The sequence below is a fragment of the Oncorhynchus mykiss genome, chromosome 1 (assembly GCF_057628025.1).
Source record: "Oncorhynchus mykiss isolate SJ-2025 chromosome 1, ASM5762802v1, whole genome shotgun sequence".
NCBI lineage: Eukaryota > Metazoa > Chordata > Actinopteri > Salmoniformes > Salmonidae > Oncorhynchus > Oncorhynchus mykiss.
The window spans coordinates 28,025,370-28,044,829 of record NC_143022.1 but is presented as its reverse complement, the minus strand read 5'-3'; the positions used below and the strand labels follow the sequence as shown (position 1 = coordinate 28,044,829).

At 40.3% G+C, this 19,460-nt stretch overlaps 1 protein-coding gene across 4 annotated transcripts; it reads right to left on the bottom strand.

Annotated features, from left to right (window-relative positions):
* Positions 1 to 2,137: 2,137 nt before the first annotated feature.
* On the bottom strand, positions 2,138 to 18,196 carry si:ch211-216l23.2 (uncharacterized). 4 transcript variants are annotated; one of them, XM_021597033.3, is made up of 9 exons: positions 17,746 to 18,196; positions 13,752 to 13,838; positions 11,768 to 11,844; positions 11,557 to 11,677; positions 8,222 to 8,421; positions 4,837 to 5,115; positions 4,416 to 4,577; positions 4,006 to 4,266; positions 2,138 to 3,617 (listed from the first exon to the last, which is right to left on the bottom strand). In XM_021597033.3, the coding sequence occupies exons 1-9, from the start codon at positions 17,796 to 17,798 to the stop codon at positions 3,580 to 3,582; spliced, it is 1,278 nt and encodes a 425-aa protein (XP_021452708.3). In that variant the 5' UTR covers positions 17,799 to 18,196; the 3' UTR covers positions 2,138 to 3,579. The 4 variants fall into 4 exon arrangements, with proteins under 4 accessions (XP_021452708.3, XP_021452717.3, XP_090039251.1 ...); XM_021597042.3 differs by having other exon boundaries at positions 13,752 to 13,835; positions 17,746 to 18,163; XM_090183125.1 differs by lacking the exon at positions 8,222 to 8,421 and having other exon boundaries at positions 13,752 to 13,835; positions 17,746 to 18,078.
* Positions 18,197 to 19,460: the final 1,264 nt, after the last annotated feature.

Here is a 19,460-nt window from a genome sequence, read left to right as displayed (position 1 = left end):
TACTGTACATCAATTATGTCATCCATTTGTTAAGTAATAACTGTTTTCCTCATCTTTTCCCCCCACCTAGAATATTTAATTAAATCCTTGACTTCTGTGTTAATACACATTCAATGGGATTTCTGCTTCCCATACTGTGTTATGTGTGTTTTTGGCATATGTTTATCTTATACAGGGGCCAGGCAGCCAGTGAAAAGGGGAAGAGGAGGGAGTGGCAAGGATGACAGCATTCCAGTGAAAATGATTTTCTGATGAGCTGCAACACTCCCACGACATCAGCTCTCTGTAGGGAGTCGTCTCCTAATTTCCTCCATCCATAATAAAAAGAGCTACATTAAACATTGCCATTAGCGCCAGCAATTTGTTTTATTCTCAACAGAAATAAATGTTATCTGTGGCGGACAAACTTAACCCAATTAAAGCCCATTGTGCAGAGGGGCCTGATGCTGAGGAACGAAGAAACAGCGGCACAGCCAAGCCAACCAAAAACATAAAGAAAAAAAGAGAGAAAGAGGAGCGCGTTTTTACCAAATACGCAGTGGAGAAAAAGAGAAATCTCTTGAAGAATGGATGGAAACACTAAATACATGGCCTTTTATCTCTCTTTACTGCGTCAGAGTGGGTGACTAATATCATGCATACACTACATACCACATATACACAAATACATGCAGACTTATAGCACGTTTCCCCTCAATATTAAATACCATTAAATGAAATGTACCCTACAGAACTGTGCTCATTCAGAATCTAGAGGCTTTCTCATAGGCATTTAGTCACATTTAAATGAGAAGGGGGCTTTCAATCTAGACACAAAGCCACCTACCCCAAATCACTCAACCCCACCCATAGATACCCACACATTGGAGTGTTAATTGTTGTGATAACACCTTCCAATAACGGGTCTAACTATCAACATGTTTGGCTGTTAGAGTGCTTACCTGGCACTCATCTGTGGCGATGGGGGGGGGGGGTCAGAGCTGGAGGATCCTAATGAAGATCTCATTCTCAGCAGCACACACAGGCCCAGTTTGGGGTTAAGGTAATTTAGAAACAAGTCCCATTAAGAGCCAACTGCAGATCAGATCCTGTGAATTCTGACACAGTGGTGCCAGGAATAGTCATAGTGATACATTTTGATTGATATCCAATTGTGAAGCTAACGCAGAAGTAGAAAGTAAACGTATAAGGCTTTACGGGAGGGCGGTGTTGCTGTGCATCTAAGGTGATTACTTACTGTACATGGGCTACATGTGCAAAGACATGGGTAAGAAGTTCTCGGTATGTGTGCAAAAAGATTGTATTCAAACGGTTGATCTGTCAATCTGTCTGTCTGATTATCCATGTTTCAGTCTAGCCATTCAACTGATTTATAGGATGTTGTTTTTCCCTTCTCCCACAAAGCTCCAATCAACATTTCTCAGCTGGTGAAATGAAGCATAAACAGTTCTCCATTACTTTGAGAGTCGATGGATTCTTCACAGCTGCAGCCGAGGGCCTGTGATCAGGAGTTGGGAGACAAAAACAACTGGAGAACATGCCTGACCACACACGTCCACCCACTCACAGTGACTGTATGCCACACTCACTCCTAAACAGAACACTACATCACAATCACCTAACACAACCACATACTAACACAACTTAACCATGATCAAATTAATTGGATTTGTTCCGACATTTCAAAACAGAAATAATTGTGTACCGTTTGACATTTTCTTGCATTGTTAGGAGTTAGTAACATAAGCATTTGGCCGCACCCACTAAGTCTGCTATACTGTGTACACGACCAATCAACTTTGATTTGATGTGTGCATCCTGTAAGACACACACTGACAAAGGACAAAACAAACAGGATCGATATTTGATTTTCACTTTGCAAGCATTGTACAATCGACAATGTACTGGAAATACATATACTGTCTGAATCTTAGCCGACAATGTCTTTCTTTCTCAGCATTGTTGTAGGACATCAGCCATTTCTCTGAAAATAGTTATTTGTTTCAAACTTTGAATAGAGCCACCACTACTGTTATTAGACATCTATTGTGTATGCCCACATAGAAAACTCAATGGTGTACACTTTGACATGAAGCGCAATATGAAATGGATGAAAATTGAATTCAAGAGGAATTGATTTCATTTTCAAAAAGTCTGGCACCTTTATCTGTCTCAGAACACTTTCAGTAACAAGATTATTTCCTTTAATCTTAATAATCAATTCAGTGAGGTGCTTCGTTCGCTTAAACTGACACAGAATAAGTAATTACTAAGGAAACAATCTCATGCAAAACAACATTACAGGCTTGTGGCAAAAACAATGAAAAAATAACTGGGACTTCTGATTCAAATAAATTGTTTGTAGCCTTTCAATGTCAGAGAAGACAAAACACATTTGATATTGGCGATGCAGTGGTTTCAAAGATAATGATAGTTGAATGGATCTATAGCACCATCTAGTGATAAGTACTACAACTTGTCTGAAGTTACATCAGACCACTGCCAAGGTTGGCTTAGATACACACAGTATCTCATGTTTTATATAGTACCGTGTATGTAAAAAAAAACATCTCCACAATAACTTCTTAATTTTCATGTGCACATACTGAGGGTTCCCAATAGGAAACAGCTGCCAGAAACTGTTTAGTCACACCTTTTATACTGTCCTAAACACTGAGTGATGGTTGGGGCTACATTTTTTATTTGATCATGGGAGATAACACAGAAAAAGGAATTAACATTAAGTTCTCTAAAACAGCATTCATTTCTCTCAGACCGCCAACTTAAAAAGCTACAATGGAATGTTTTATTCTAATAAAACACCTGTAGAACATATTTTAAAATAGAGCCTAAGAAACTGAGTTCCGTTCTTGTTAACTAGCTAATTTTACTCCAGTATCATTACCAATTTACTTTAAATAAATATTGAAGTCGATAACCACATGCTCAGACCTACTCCTGAACATATCACCTTCATATTTATCACGAGATTAAAATGTCATTATATTTGTCACATGCGCCAAATACAACAGGTGCAGACTTTACCATGAATTTCTTACTATGTTCTTAAATTGATCGCATCAGATCCTCCTAGGAAAAATCCAAAGACAGACCATTGAGTGTGATGAGATGATCGTAAAAGATATGAGATTGATTTGCCTTTAATCTATTGTTTATTATAATATTTGATAGCCAATTTTCAGATAAAAACTAATAACAGATAAATGAAAAAAAAAAAAAAAGAATTTGAGAATGCAATAAAAAAAAAAAAGTCATTTGTTCTGACTTGGCTCCTGAACATCGTTGTGGGTCAACTCAAACACTCATAAAAAAATTGAGCTCTGAACTCCCAAATAGTCAAATAAAACCAACATTCCATTTCAGCTTGCTAAACTATGGATGCAGAGACTATCTATACAGGGCTCTGAGATGAGGAGTGGTAGTGTGGGGTCCTGAGAGAGCAGCAGCAGGGCACTGAGCTGAAGGAGATCCCACTCCTCAGGCCAGTATGACAGTGTTTTCTGATCAGCGCTAATGCTTTCTGCTGTCTGTCCATGGTGGTCTAGAGGTGTTCTTCTCTCAGCGCCTGGGTGTGTTATTGTGTGGAGGCAGACCACCTGATCAGACAGGAGACAGGAACATGATTGGATTAAATGTACAATAGTTTTGTGGATATTGACATGTTATAGAAATGCTACTGTTGTATTGTACTGTAATGTGTTGCTGACCCCTGCCTAAGACGACAAGAGGGAAAACTCTAGAACAAACGTTGGCCGTGCAGTCAACAATGTGCTTGGTGTTGAAGAACAGTGACAATTCAACATGTAGAAGCATTGGGAAATTAAAATAAAATAATGTCTGATGTTTTGTGGTCCGAGGCGATAGGACTGCCACCCGCTGCTTTTAAGTACACTCTGATGCTCTGGTCCAAGGCTCTTAGTGAGCCTAACCTAAGATGACACGTGAAGGGCATGAAATAGTAGAACAGTAAAGCATGTGACTAACTTGGACAGGGGAGCAGCCCAGGCTGGGGTCCCATGTGAAGGCTCTTCAGTGATGGTGGGGCTCCTCTGGGGCCGTGTGGGGGCATGGGGCCACTCTGTGGAAGACCACGGGCGGAAGGGGGCCCTCGGGGGGGAGGGGGCCCATGGTGGTGTGGGGGTCCTCGAGGTAGTGGACCGTGGGGGCCATGAGTGGGACGATGAGGTAGCCCCTGTCCCTGGTGCATGGACAGCAGTGGAGGGGGCTTGGTCTTGGGGTATGAGCCTAAGAAAACAGATCAGAGAGACTCAACACTTACATATACAAGCATAGCCATAACAAGTGACTCATAAGTGATTGATTTTAACATTCCCATCTGATATCGATCCCATCTGCCCTGCAGAACATTTCTATTTTCGAGAATGGTAACTCACCTGGAGTCATGAGGGGGGTGACAGGTTGCTCTCCCATCCCAGGGGGTGGCTCTCTGCCATGAGGGCCTGAGGGGGTGGGTAGCAGCGGTGGAGGTTTACCTAAACCAGGAGGCAACATCTTCTTCCTCTCAGGCCGGGGGCCATCACCAGTCTCAGACGTGGCTGGGAAAGAGAAAACATTAGAACAACCCTTTATAGGAGTGTATAACATCCTAAAAATAGACAAATTATAACTCAGCATTGTCACTTTAGTATCTAAGAATGCTGTATTTCCATTAACAAATTGCAATGTATGGTGTAGTTAGAGACAACGAACAATCACATAAATTCTTAGAAAAAAAAGGAGATTTCATTTGCTGTCCTAAATAAAAAGCTTGTTCTGTGCATAAAGACTATGGACACTATGGTTGTGTGGCTGCACCTTGCAGATGGTCCTGGCGGTTGCGAAGATACTCCGCGATGGTGCTCAGCTCCTCGGGGTACAGGTGAACTCCCTCGGCCAGGAAGAAGAGCAGCTGGCGGGTGTCAGAGGGCACAGCATGCCTCTCCACTTTCTCTCTCTCCAGGTAGTCATCCACCAGCTCGGCCGCCCGCGCCCCTGTTGCTGCAGGGTCCTTCTGCTGCGTCCGCTCCCCAAGCCCACGGCCATATTCCGCCATCACAAAGTCCATGGCATGGTCCTTGGGCATGTTGCGGTGGACTAGTAGAGGGGTTTGAAGGTTAAAAGTTAAGACATTATATAAGTTAATCATACAGGAGGTCTTGCTCTGATATGTCCCACTTCTTTCAGACAAGTTTATTTTGATATGGGGTTTTACTTTGGGGTTGAGTGAAAATGCAATGCCATTTGTGTTCAAAACAGTTCATATTGCATTAATATGTAATAATCAGTAATAAATTAACACATTTTAAACAATGTTTTTAATACATATACTTTGAATACTGGTATTATATATTTGATAAGGTGAATGTTACTTTGATGTACAGCAAATATGTATTTTTTGGTATGTTTTATGCATAAAAGTTGAAAAAGGTTAGTTATCCATTTGTGCATAAATACTAACTACACAGTATTATTTCACTATACAGATTTTGCATGACATGCAGTATCGCTTCAAGGATAACATTGTATGTGGATTAAGGAAAGGCATCTTTGAGGATCATTTGAGAGTTGAGGATTATGTACTTCAGTTCCAGAGAACATTTTTTATATTATATAGGTCCATAACCACACATGTGCTGAACAGGAAAAAGTTCATATTAAATAACAGTACAATAACAATTTTACTTATTAAATAGTATTTGTTGATAATATTTAAAGAAATACAAGCATATGGCCTGTTCATGATTTAGCTGTTATGATTTAGATACTACCATTATTGATATAAATGCCATAGGCTATATAATTTACATGATGTATCCACCTAGTAATAGCCCTACATGTCTAGGATAGGTCAAATTAAAGTAATACATCATTGAGACAAAAAACATTTTTGAACATCATTTGAAGCTGTAAAGTTGCTTGTTCACTGGTAAGTGGACGGTCTGGCCACCCTCAATGTACACAAACAGCTTCTTCCTGTTGCACGATTGGTTCTCGTTCTCAGAGGTACGAACAACAATACTGCTTCATTCACAAAAAAATATATAAATTGTACTCATTTATTTCAGGTATTTTTAAGTCTTATTCCCCCGAAATCAAAATGATTTAAGTGATAATGCCTGAGAAGCCGTGGTTTGGAGGATATATCGGCATGGGTATTAAGCCTGATATAAAATGCTGCATAGTACACCTTTAAGAAACTATTCAATAGTAGTTTAAAAAGACATTAAAATGTAAAATATATATATATATATATATATATATATATATATATATATATATATATATATAATACAATGTATTTTTTTTTTGTCATCTGCTAGTTTGACATTTCCTGGGGATTTATATCAAGCAATTAATACTTTTTCTAGTGTGACTGATACGTGCATACAGTACCAGTCAAAAGTTGACACCTACTCATTCAAGTGGTTCTTTATTTTTACTATTTTCTACATTGTATAATAATAGTGAAGACATCAAAACTATGAAACACCGCATATGGAATCATATAGTATCCAACAAAGTGTTAAACAAATCTAAATATATTTTATATTTGAGATTCTTCAAAGTAGCCATCCTTTGCCTTGATGAAAGCTTTGCACTCTTGGCATTCTCTCAATCAGCTTCACCTGGAATGCTTTTCCAACAGTCTTGAAGGAGTTCCCACATATGCTGAGCACTTGTTGGCTGCTTTTCCTTCACTCTGCGGTCCAACTAATCCCAAACCATCTCAATTGGGTTGAGGTTGGGTGATTGTGGAGGCCAGGACATCTGATGCAGCACTCCATCGCTCTCCTTCTAGTTATATAGCCATTACACAACCTGGAGGTGTGATGGGTCAACATCCTATTGAAAAACAAATCATAGTCCCACTAAGCCCAAACCAGATGGGATGGTGTATCGCTGCAGAATGCTGTGGTAGCCATGCTGGTTGAGTGTGCCTTGAATTCTAAATAAATCACAGACCGTGTCACCAGCAAAGCACCGCCACATCATCACACCTCCTCCACGCTTCAAGGTGGGAACCACACATGCAGATATCATCCGTTCACCTACTCTGCATCTCAAAGACACGGCGGTTGGAACCAAAAATTTCAAATTTGGACTCATCAGACCAAAGGACAAATTTCCACCGGGCTAATGTCCACTGCTCTTGTTTCTTGGCCCAAGCAAGTCTCATCTCCTTATTGGTGTCCTTTAGTAGTGGTTTCTTTGCAGCAATTCGACCATGAAGGCCTGATTCACGCAATCTCCTCTGAACAGTTGATGCTGAGATGTGTCGGTTACTTGAACTCTGTGAAGCATTTATTTGGGCTGCAATTTCTGAGGCTGGTAACTAATGAGCTTATCCTCTGCAACAGAGGTAACTCTGGGTCTTCCTTTCTTGTGGCGGTCTTCATGAGAGTTTCATCATAGCGCTTGATGGTTTTTGCGACTGCACGCGAAGAAACTTTAAAAGTTCTTGAAATATTCTGGATTGACTGACCTTCATATCTTCAAGTAATGACAGACTGTCGTTTCTCTTTGCTTATTGGAGCTGTTCTTGCCATAATATGGACTTGGTCTTTTACCAAATTGGGCTGTCTTCTGTATATCCCCCTACCTTGTCACAACACAATTGATTGGCTCAAACGCATTAAGAAGGAAAGAAATTCCATAAATTAACAAGGCACACCTGTTCATTGAAATTAATTCCCGGTGACTACCTTATGAAGCTGGTTGAAAGAATTCCAAGCGTGTGCAAAGCTGTCAAGGCAAAGGGTGGCTACTTTGAAGAATCTCAAATATATTTTGATTTGTTTCCCACTTTTTTGGTTACTACATTATTCCATATTGTTTTTCATAGTGGTCTTCACTATTATTATACAATGTAGAAAATAGTAAAAATTAACAAAAACCCTTGAATGAGTAGGTGTGTCCAAACTTTTGACAGGTACTGTATATATGTCAGTATTATTTCAAACCTAAATTAATATTAAGTTTAATGTGAGAGCCTCTGATGAGTGGGTCAAATGTGAACTGCTGAGTACTCAACTACAGAATTAAACTAAAATCACCATAGGCCTAATATTATATATCACCCTTAAATTATCTAAATTAAAATAGGTTTTATCAGGAGTGTGAGACTTGGTATTGTTGCTCTTTTAGAGATACATTTTTAATTGTTTAGTTAGAAGGGGCCAGGTGACTGTGGGGGACTTACTTTTGAGTGATTCTGAAAATATGATTACTGTGCACGAGGACAGAGCTACGTTAGTCTGTTCGACGAGAATACATAAGGGGGAACCGTCGGAGCGGACATCTTGTAGGGCCCGGGTCAGGCCCGACTCCGCCTGCAGGTAAATCATTTCCACCGAGAGGCCACGGTCCTGCAAACAGTGGCCTATAGATTTGGGGTAATCCCTTTGAAAGAAGAGAAGAAAGCTGGTTATTGACTTCTGCACACAAACGAGGGGTGCGCAGGCATGTCGTGTGAGAGGAGAGCAGCACCGCTGTGCTGTGGCAGCATGTCCAGGCCTGGCTTCAATCAACCACAAAGACACCTCAACTGAATCACAACTCCTATCAAGGTGTAGTTAAGTGACCAGTGAAGAGCAGGATAACCTGGTATATCTATTAGGCTTGGGCGGTATACCGTATACTGGGGGTATTTGGAAAAAACCATGCGATATCAATACATTTGAATATTTGTAGGTACTTTTTTTGTTTGTTAATACCTGCAGTCAACTTGTACAATACTTTAGGAGATAAAGCAGAATGCGTTCATCATTTCACCTGTCACATTATGAAGCTTACCATACTTCCCCAGAAAAGTTGATCCAGTCATGTGTTTGTTTGTAAATAGCACAATGGGAGCTAGTGAGTCCATAGCTTTCTATATCGGTGAGTCTCTGTTGTGCAGCACACGAGGTGAAGTTACACTTCTATGCAATTCACTAGTAAATGTTTGCCATCAGATATCTTATAAAAAGCTTTCTGTCAGTAGTCAGATCTCTGGATGAGTTCTGTACAGTTGCTGTTTTTCCCCTGTGCTTCCTAATAGCTTTTCTCCTGCGTTCTTCTCCCCTGTGCTCCGTGTACACATGCTGCTCTCCCTTCAGAAAAGCATGTATCACAACTTTGTTCATTTGAACAATGTATCTCATTCACTTTTGCTTGTAAATGTCAACACTCAACCGAAATTGACATTCTGTAGCTATGAGCTATGCTTGTACAACTGTGCTGGATTTGCAAATTAGTTTGTTCATTTTTTGCTCGTTAGCATATACTAAAAGCGTCTTATGTGATTTCGCTATTAGTTTGTGCATATTTTTAGTAGTCTGGTAACAGAGGCCCAATGGGCTTCTCTTGTGATTTTAGCACCCCCTTGTGTGCTAAACCGGTAATACCGTAAATCACGGGATGAGAGAAGGGAAGGTATGTCAATATGAAAATCTGGATACCGCCCAAGCCTAATATCCATAGGCCTAATATTATAAAAATGTATGTGATAAGGTGATTAAATCCAGCCTGCTGTGAGTTCTTTCTGTTGATGTGCATTTTGTATTTAAATATGCTTATAAACATAAATAAATCTACAGTATTGAAAGAGCATGAACAGTATTGACCAGTGACAATCTTCATTGAACCTACAGTCACTACTGTGTGTGTGTGTAACATACAATATGTTGAGGAAGGTGGGACAGTGATGTCTCAAAGCCCACAACAGGTACACATCATAACACTTTTGATGAATGTTTAAAACGCTGCTTCAGTAAGAACACTACTGTCAATTAACACGGCACTTATTGAATTTCTCCACAAAACAGCATCTTTTGGCACCAGTTTTTAGTTTGTAGGTCTTTTCTTCTCAGAGAAAGTATCAGCAAAACGTTTAGGCAGGGGTGAGCATTTCAAAAGACGCAAGTTGAATGTGTCGTGTCCACAAGGGTCAAGATGAGCGTGAGTTAACAGTATAAAGATGGAAGTTGCATAGGTCATCCGGGTTTACATTATATAACACTGAGAAAACATAACTTTATAGCACACTATGAAGAAAAGGGAAAAAGATCAGCCGATAGTGTTATTATTACTACACAGGGCATTTTTTGGTAGGCTATATTCAAATGTAACATTGTTACATTTTATGTGAGTGTTGCAATAACACTTTTGAGCAGGGAATTGAATAGGTTTGCTAGGGGTAGACATGGCAAGTGTTTTATGGGGAGCATACAATCATTTAAAAATGGCAGCAATTCCATCCTGTTACTACTATTTACAGGTGTAAGTAGCTACCAAAGCAGTGCTAAAGCAGGCTACTTACAGTATGAAATTAAAACAAGTTAGCCTTTCATTGTAACAGAACTTATATTTTAAAAGGCAGAGTGAACCCATGGAGGTCAATGGACCTTCAGTCTCTTCGATTGCTGCAAGAACTGGACAACTTCTACATTTTCTTCAGAGATGGATATAAAAGCTTCATTCCGTTTCATGAGTTTGGATGGCTAACTCATCTATCCCATTTCATGAAATATATGAACGGGTGAAAAGTAGAGTTAAATACGCATGTATTACATGACATGTATTACGTGACACATTCCAGAAAAGTGTGTACAATATTCACTGTCAGACCGATGATGATCAGATTAAGAATTGAGAGTGCACTTTGAACACAACAAAAAGTGATGTTCTCCAAGATGTTTTTAGTTTTCATAACACATTGTGTTATGTTTCTGTTGATTGTTCTGTAGTGTCTGTGGTGAATGTCTGGATTCATGTTTTTGATGGTTATGTCAAGAATCAACCAAATATGTATCTTCAACAAATCAAGTTGGCATATTATGGTATATCGAACAATCCCTAATAGCGTTAGTCAAGTTTAATTAACTGGGCGCAATTTGAACGAAAATCTGGCTTCACAGGAGATGTTGATATGGTGAATCTCCTTTAAGCCGAGGATGGTGCAATTCATATTTTTTTAAGCAGAGAGAGTTTGAATTTCTGCATGTGAAGAAACTCATTTATAAGTGATTGCAAGGAAAACAAAAACTACTAAAGGTCTTAGGAGGGGGGGTGGGGGGGGGGGGGACTGATTCATAAAACAGGGGGGCAGTTTTCTACAAGTAGATTTTTAAAAAAAAATGTCAGCCAACCTGGAGAGACAGACATGAGTAGTATGGAAGTTTATGCAAGTGTGTAAGAAACAAACAAAAAAAGAACAGTAGTAGCATTTGGCCCGTTTAGATAAGCTAAAACAATAGTTTTACATTTACCTTTCATAATTTTCATAATTGACTTCAGTTTAGTTTTTCCAGGTTGTTGCCATTCATACATAGTTCTTCTTGGCGATTACAGTTAAATTCCCACACAAGTCATCCCCAACAGGTGTATGGGTATTTTAATTCCTTTTCAGACACAACCACCACAGTTGCTGAATTCTCCATCCTCACTCCTGGAGAAACACACATGCACCTCCCCTTACAAGGGCATAGAAAATATTGCCGAAAGGAAAATCCAAAACGCATAAATACCCTATTTTCTTAAAGGTGAGCTACTCACGTGCTCTGGTTGCTCACAGACAGAACCACACAGTCGGCAGGTGTCTTCTCCTGGAGTTGCTTATAGAACCGCTGGTAGAGGGCGCTACGTTTGTCAGCTGCATTGTAAACTTTGGGAGAAGCTGAGAAGGGAGAGAATACATTTTCTAAACAGGTCGTTGGCAAATAAATGTATTTAGTTGACAGACCACATAAGAGAAATGTGATCTTACCATTTTGTTGATGTTGATATCCTTCATAGTCCATGTTGTTACCGGAGTAGTCATGGTGTTGGTCTAAGTCCTCGTAACTGAAAGTAACACAGACATTCATGCATGAAGTGGCTTTCACAATGGCAAAGACATATGCACCATATTAGTACAGGCCTACTGTATGACTTCAGAGATTAACATGTCATGCTGTGCTCTTTCAGTAAAAATAGCTCCCCCGTAAAACAAAAACCTCACTAGGCTTTGTAGCATTTGTTCACCCCTTTCTCCACCCTACACACAGGTGTGCCTACTTTATTCTTCAGATGGAGCGGACATCATAACAAGTATTTGACATTAGCAGATTATGGTACATATTCACAAACCATTTGATTGCATGTTTTGACACGCCACCTCACCACACAGCATCATGACCTTCAAACTAGCCTTTTTAGAATACTAGAGTGAAATACTTACACACCAACATGCAGGCTCAGCATTCCCTCACTGTCCCATTAAAATTCAGAATGTTGAAACAAACTTCATTTCAACTTACTTTACCGGTTGTCTGCCGATTTTGTCCCCATGTCGGAGGTAAATTGGATACAAAATATCCACAGGGAACTGTTATCAACCAGACCTTCAGTACGTTGGTCTGTATAGTTTTTATTTCCGTTTTTTATTTTCAATAATGATGCAATTCGCAGGTGACAAACACTTGCACAATATGGCCAATATTGCTAGAAAAGTGCTTTGGTCAACGACATTCAGATATTGTTTACATATTGTGCATCACATGCAATGCGTCAACAGATTGAAAATACAAGTGACAGAAACTACCGGCAATGTAGGGTAAACAACACTTTCCTGTGGATACCCTAACTCCACCTACCGCCAGACGGACCAGCAGCATGCACAACCAGTAATGGAAGTGTAAATATTGTTTATTCAACATTCTGCTTGTAGAGACTATCGTGTCTTATTATTATTATTTTTTTTACAGAGACTTGTTTCAGACTGATATCCGCGGAACTAGCCAACTACACTCCACAATTTATGATGGAGTTGAGCGGCAACTAGTGTGGTTGGACTGGAGCTCCGACATCAGACAAAACGAAGTAAATAAAAAGAAAATAGCCTGCATTTACACGTCCTGTAGAGTTGAGTTTAGTCCACTACCCTCAAAACCTGCCATGAACATTTACACGTCCTGTAGAGTTGAGTTTAGTCCACTACCCTCAAAACCTGCCATGAACATTTACACGTCCTGTAGAGTTGAGTTTAGTCCACTACCCTCAAAACCTGCCATGAACATTTACACGTCCTGTAGAGTTGAGTTTAGTCCACTACCCTCAAAACCTGCCATGAACATTTACACGTCCTGTAGAGTTGAGTTTAGTCCACTACCCTCAAAACCTGCCATGAACATTTATCAACAGTCAATCAAGGAATGTTGGCAGACTATCTAGCTAACTTAGGATGTGTTCGTAAATTCACTCTGTCTATCTAATCTGATTTCAGAGCAGTCTCGTCTAAGTCTGTCAGAGCGCAGATTAACTAATCAATTTACGAACGCACAAGACCCGTCGAATATAACCGGTGTCAGTAAAAGTCAGAAACAAAAAGGAAATAAATTGTTGTTAGCAGCACAGTTAGTCACCAACGCTCTAGTTAACATGAAAACAGCCTAACCAGCTTGGCTAGGGCCAGTAAAATGGTCAGGGTGAGGTGTTCTCTCATTTGTGTATGAACATAGCTAGCAAGCTAGACAACTTTAGCCAGTTAGCTTGGGTGCTTGACTGCCGTTGTGAGGTCAGAAAACTCGGATCAACCCTACTCCCCCGTCAGAGCGTCGAGTGTGCACTGGGAACACTCCGAGAGTGAAACACTCAATTTACAAACAGAGAATCTGACAACATTCTGAATTTACAAAACGCCCAGAGCGTACTCTAGCACTCCAGAGTAAAATTTTACAAAGCCACCCTTTGTTAGCTGCAATGTTAACTACCTCTCAGAATCCTTGTGGTCGTCGGTCCGGTCTTCTCTCACGGGGTATGGTGCTGGTCTTCGAAAAGGCCGAAGAGGTTTAACACTGCTGAAGGAGATTTACAGTTAGCCAGCTATTAGCATCACAGCCATAAGTACGTGAGCGGAGCAAGGAATGGAGATTGACCCATTTGACTGGAGCGCAGAGCGAGTTTCCCCCCCAAAGGCTGGAGCGTCGGACTTCTCGCCTCTCCAGTACTGTTCACTTCACAAGCTCAGGGCATGCCTGGCCCAGAATGCATTTGTAGGCCACTTGTGTGCCGTTACAGCCCCATGCTTTAGCTACTGTCATGGAGTTCGCTAAATATATTCATAAAGAAACAGGTGCAACACAGGTGCAAAATCAAGGTGACTTAGAAAGATGAGGAGGACCAAGAGTGGGAGTGCGGTGATGCAGTGTCACCAACTAAAGAATCATTGTGGAATCTGAAAAGACATATCCCGAAAGCATGATGTGAACTATGTGCACATGCTAACATGAAAAAAAGATGGGTAGCTGGCTGTGTCACGTAGCAAAGTATTTATAAATAAAAAATGTGATCTCTTTAAAGTTTAGCTCATTTTCATTCTATTATCTATACAATAGGCAATCATTGATTTTAGACCCAATAGGCCTGACATATTACCTCTTTCAATGAGCTCTGCATTTTGATAGGGCCATTTTGCCTAAAAAAAAAAAACTTCAGGCCTAGCTAGCTAGCTATATATATATATTTTTTTTAATTAAACATAAATAAATAAATAAAAACTCTCCATCCCTGCCCAGCTAGAGTGGCCTGAAGGGTGTTTAGCATCCCCAGTGGCTCTACAAGCGCAAAGAGAGTATTCTCCGCTGCCTGCTCACCAGGCACCATTGCATGAGCCTGAAGCCATAGACGCTGGCCAAACTCGTGTTTCTAAAAGTGAATTCAAAGGCACTGTAGACAGCCTAGTTAGGCATTTTTCATTAGAATTATCTTCAATTCTACTTATACAACGGTGGGTCTAATCCTGAATGCTGATGGGTTAAAACTGCATTTCAGCCAGTGTCTATTCCACAAGTAACCACCAGCTAAATCTGACATAAAAATTCCTATTTACTCTGTTCCATTTGACTGTGCAATCCACTGTCTCATCAGCCCAGCAATTTATAAACTTGATCTCCACTATATAAAACATCTAGACATTGTCACATTTTTTTAGACTAACATTTAGTTTAACAGCAGAGATGTATATAAATCTTGCTGTGTCTCTGTCCCATGTGTACCGAGTAGGGATGCACGATATATCGGTGAACATATCGGAATCGGCCGAAATTAGCAAAAAAATGCCAACATCGGTATCGGGCGATGTCTATAACACCCTGATGTCAAAGCTGACGTGCATACCTATATAACGTGACGTATTGACACCATGGAAAATGTTGCACTATACGTGCAACACAGCATTCCTAAACTAGCCCATAATGTCTGCTGTGTGGATATAGCAGTCATTTGAAAGAGTAACAAAAAGGCTAAATCCATTAAAGCCAAGATAATGGAATTAATTTCCCTTGACAATCAACCGCTCTCTGTCGTTGGCTTTCGCCGACTGGTCGAGCACTGGTACACACTACCAAGTGGACTACTTTTCAGATGTTGCCCTACCAGAGTTACACAGTAATGGTGTCACTGCCATTAGCTTCACGACATACATACTATGGAACATTGTCTGGGTCTTTGCGTGTCAAAAAAGATACAGTAGCACTGTCAAAGCTGTACAAAAAAAAGTATGCAAAGATGTAAACACCGGCCACGAACGACGTGTTTACAATACTGCGTCAATAATAAAGCATCATTTGTTCAACCACAACTTCTGGGGTAGCTAGCTTTAGCTTGGTACCTAGCTAGCACCAATACAACCTGACAGAAAACAATGACCAGTAGAACCTGCAGTCATTTTCATTATTCTTAGCAACGATTTAGGAATCCTTGTGAGTAAGTATTAGCTCGGTTGCCACTTGTTGTTCGCCTATTGAAATTTAACTTTAGTTTATGAAAATAAATAGCTAGTCAGCAACTTAACCCTGATGCCCAAAGCTAACATTATAATCAGCCAGCTAGCTTCATCTGGCTAGTGAGGCTCGATGTACCAGTTTACGTGTTGTGAAAATAGCCACAATAAGGATTAGGCACAATAGTGGAATTTGCGGTTTGCCTTCAAAATAAAAGTACCTCTTTGAAAGTGATGCAGAAGGTTACAATTGGTGGAATCATACCATATTTAGACTAGATAATGTTAAAGAAGGTTGGAATGTGAAGCAATGAAATAGGGTATTAGTCTACTAGGTGACACACACAGAACACAACTGTGAAGAGTTTACGTAAATATTAGCGTTGTAGTTCTTATCGTGGGACATCACACCCCAGTCAACCTATTGTGTCTATTGACATTCATTTTGCACTGTACAGTTTTACCTAAGAGTTGAGGATCAATGAAATGGGGTATCAGTCTACTCAACACCCAATATATTTTTCCCCAACGTCCTCAGAGTTATCAGACTCAAAAACATCCACGCAGTATTGGTTTTCCTCGGGAATAGTGTTCAATACACATAGATTGATAATAAATGTGGCTCAATTCACAGATGTTTCAGAGTCCCGCAATAAGAGCTACGACACTAATGTTCTCTGGGTGTCACGGAGTAGACTGATACCTATGGATTGTGGATCAATGACATGGGGTACAGTGAAATAAGTATGCCCCAATGCAATTCTAAAGTATAATACATCCAGGGTGATTTCAACAGATTTTTTGTCAAATTAACAAATGATTGTCTTGTTGATTTTATAACATTCCAAACTTGTTTAGCATGGCTTATTCAATTATGGCATAATTCTACTATTTGTATTAATTTGCATCACTGTCAATGACATACGTATATTTTGAAGGCTAACTGCAAAGACCACTATTGTGGCTAATACTTATTGTGGCTAGCTTCTAAGAAGTGTCTTATAATTTAGGGTTATTTTAGATGATGACACCTAGCTATATTGTTAGCTAGCTAACTACTACTGAAACAGATTATGTTTTGCTATCTTTTTGGGGAAGGACATTGTTTGCATCCATGAGCTAGATAGCTTATATTTAAAAAAAACATGTTAATGGCCAGCACTGTAGGTGCGCGCGAGACAACTTTACCAGCATCATAACATTCATATCGACGAATCGTTATAACATATGAAACACCAGTGTGTAATAACTACGTAAAAAAAATAACAATCAATTTGTAATAACTACATAAAAAAATTATGAACGCGTTAAATGATTATGTGATCGTAATGTTCCTGCCAGTCTAGTGTGTCGGACTCGCAAATGAAACAAAATAGTTAAATAGGCTAATATAGCCTAAATTCATTTTCGTTCCTTCTTAGGCTACCTGTCCGGCTATACTGTTTAACAAAACATGTACAGTAGCAAGACTATTTGAAATGATCAACGCTTCTAAAGTCACCCTTTCATGTTTATTAAAATACATTCATTGAAATCAAATGGGTTGGTTTCAATACTTCAAAACCGAATGGTAGGTCAATGTAGCCACACAAATAGATGGGGGTTGGTTAAATTGTGATTTACATTTTAAGAGCGAATTTGGCGCGGCAATATTCCCCCCCCCCCCCCCCGTGCAAGAGCAGTTTTTAGCAGTGTCGCTGGAGAGTACGTGGAGTGCCGTAGGAAATCGATTTCCGACCGCTCAACTCTGCTCACATACTCTGAACATCTAACGTTAGCCATTCCTTTGTGGATAGCTGCGTTAGCTAGCTAAGCTAAAAACGTTACACACACACCCACCCACAATACAATAGTTATCCGGTTAATTGGCTAGATAGTTAGGCTCCAGATATGACTTCTGCTATAGTTAGTTTCATATCTAGCTAGTTAGCTAGCTAATCAGGCAAGAATGAGGCTGATTCAAGCTACGCTAGCTGGCCACTTACCCTCCATTTGGGTTGGGTTGAGGCCGTCTGCCGCCTGGTGCCCACGACGACATTGCACTTTCGTCAAGTGGGAATACCTCTAAATAAACCGTGGAAAATAATAAGTATTTGGCCAAACAGACGAATGATGGCTTGCTAGCTAACAGTGCGCCCTAACGTAGGTTAAATAACCAGGCCGTATTTGAAAGGATCAAAACCGCAATGTATCATGTGGTACATTCGGACTGATCTACAAATAATAATGAATCGTTATTTACGACGCAAAGTGATTTATAAATCAGTCAATGGGCAGTCGTGTTGATGCTCTCGAACACAGCCACAGGCTTCTTCTTTAAATTTGAATTGGCAGGTCGCAACCAACTGAAAGCTGCATACATCGCCACCTACTGCACTGGAGTGTGAGACCGGTCACGGCCCCGTAAGTCATCATGCCCTGTGATTCCCGTCTACTGATCTGGAGTGTGAATTCTTTACACTTTGTGACACAAAAAGGGAAGGAAAAATGACTGGAAAAGGGCTCCTGTGCTCTCAAGTGGTCTAAGGCACTGCATCTCAGTGCAAGAGGTGTCACTACAGTCCCTGGTTCGAATCCAGGCTGTATCACATCTGGCTGTGATTGGGAGTCTCACAGGGCAGCGCACAATTGGCCCAGCGTCGTCTGGGTTTGGCCGGGGTAGACTGTCATTGTAAATAAGAATTTGTTCTTAACTGACTTGCCTAGTTAAATAAAGGTTAAATAAAAAACACACACATATATGTATATATATATATTTATATATTGAAAAAGGGAAGAAACATTGCCCTACCAACTAACATAGACCCATTACCTCACCACTATTCCACTACTTGGCCCTATCGGATCCTCAACCTGCCATTCTCTCCTTGGACACTTCTGATCTCCAGCACTATGCACCATGGATACCCCTAAAGTTAACACACAACTTTTCCCACTGATACTACACATTCCTCTGTCTCATGCGCTCCTGCACAATTCTCACATCTAGGAATTTCCCTCCTACACACTATTGCAACATGACCATAAGCTTGGCACCTAAAATACCGTAATGGGTTCGGGACAAAAGCTCTCACAGGATAACTGACACATCATAACTTGACCTTGTCGGATAAAGACTCTGCATCCAAACTCAGCAGGACAGACAACATCTTCTCTGCTTCACCACGCTCTCCACCGAGTCTGTGTCGCACCAAATGGCGGGCGTCACAGACACTGGGAATCTTAAAAGAAACAGTCAGAGAGGAATAGGCGAAGCAAGATGACTGGGCCCAACATCTTCTCCAGTAGGTGTTGCTTTTTCATGTTTTTCACTCACCAAGCGAGGAGTTTTTGACATTATCGATTATAGTCTTCTGATAGAAAACATATATATATTATGGCTTTACACCCTCCGCTATATTGTGGATAAGGAGTTACCGGTTTAACAGAACACAGAAGGTGTACTTTCATAGAAGCCTCTCCAACATAATCCAGGTAGAATCAGGAATTCTCCAGGGCAGCTATCTAGGCCCCATATTATTTTCAATCTTTACTTATGGCATGCCACTGGCCTTGTGTAAAGCCAGAGTGGCTACATAAGAGGATGACTCAAAACTATACATGTCAGCTACTACAGCGAGTGAAATCACTGCAACGCTTAAGAGGTTTTAAACTACTATCACACAGCTCGGACACCCATGCATACCAAATAAGACATGCC

What these genes read in the sequence shown, in the direction of transcription:
- si:ch211-216l23.2 (XM_021597033.3), bottom strand. Translation starts at nt 17,798, where the DNA reads ATGTCGTCGTGGGCACCAGGCGGCAGACGGCCTCAACCCAACCCAAAT. An exon ending in GACCACAAGGATTCTGAGAG is followed by an intron (nt 11,845 to 13,751) that starts GTAGTTAACATT and finishes TGTTACTTTCAG; the next exon opens with TTACGAGGACTTAGACCAAC. An exon ending in CCGCCAGGACCATCTGCAAG is followed by an intron (nt 4,578 to 4,836) that starts GTGCAGCCACAC and finishes TCTCTTTCCCAG; the next exon opens with CCACGTCTGAGACTGGTGAT.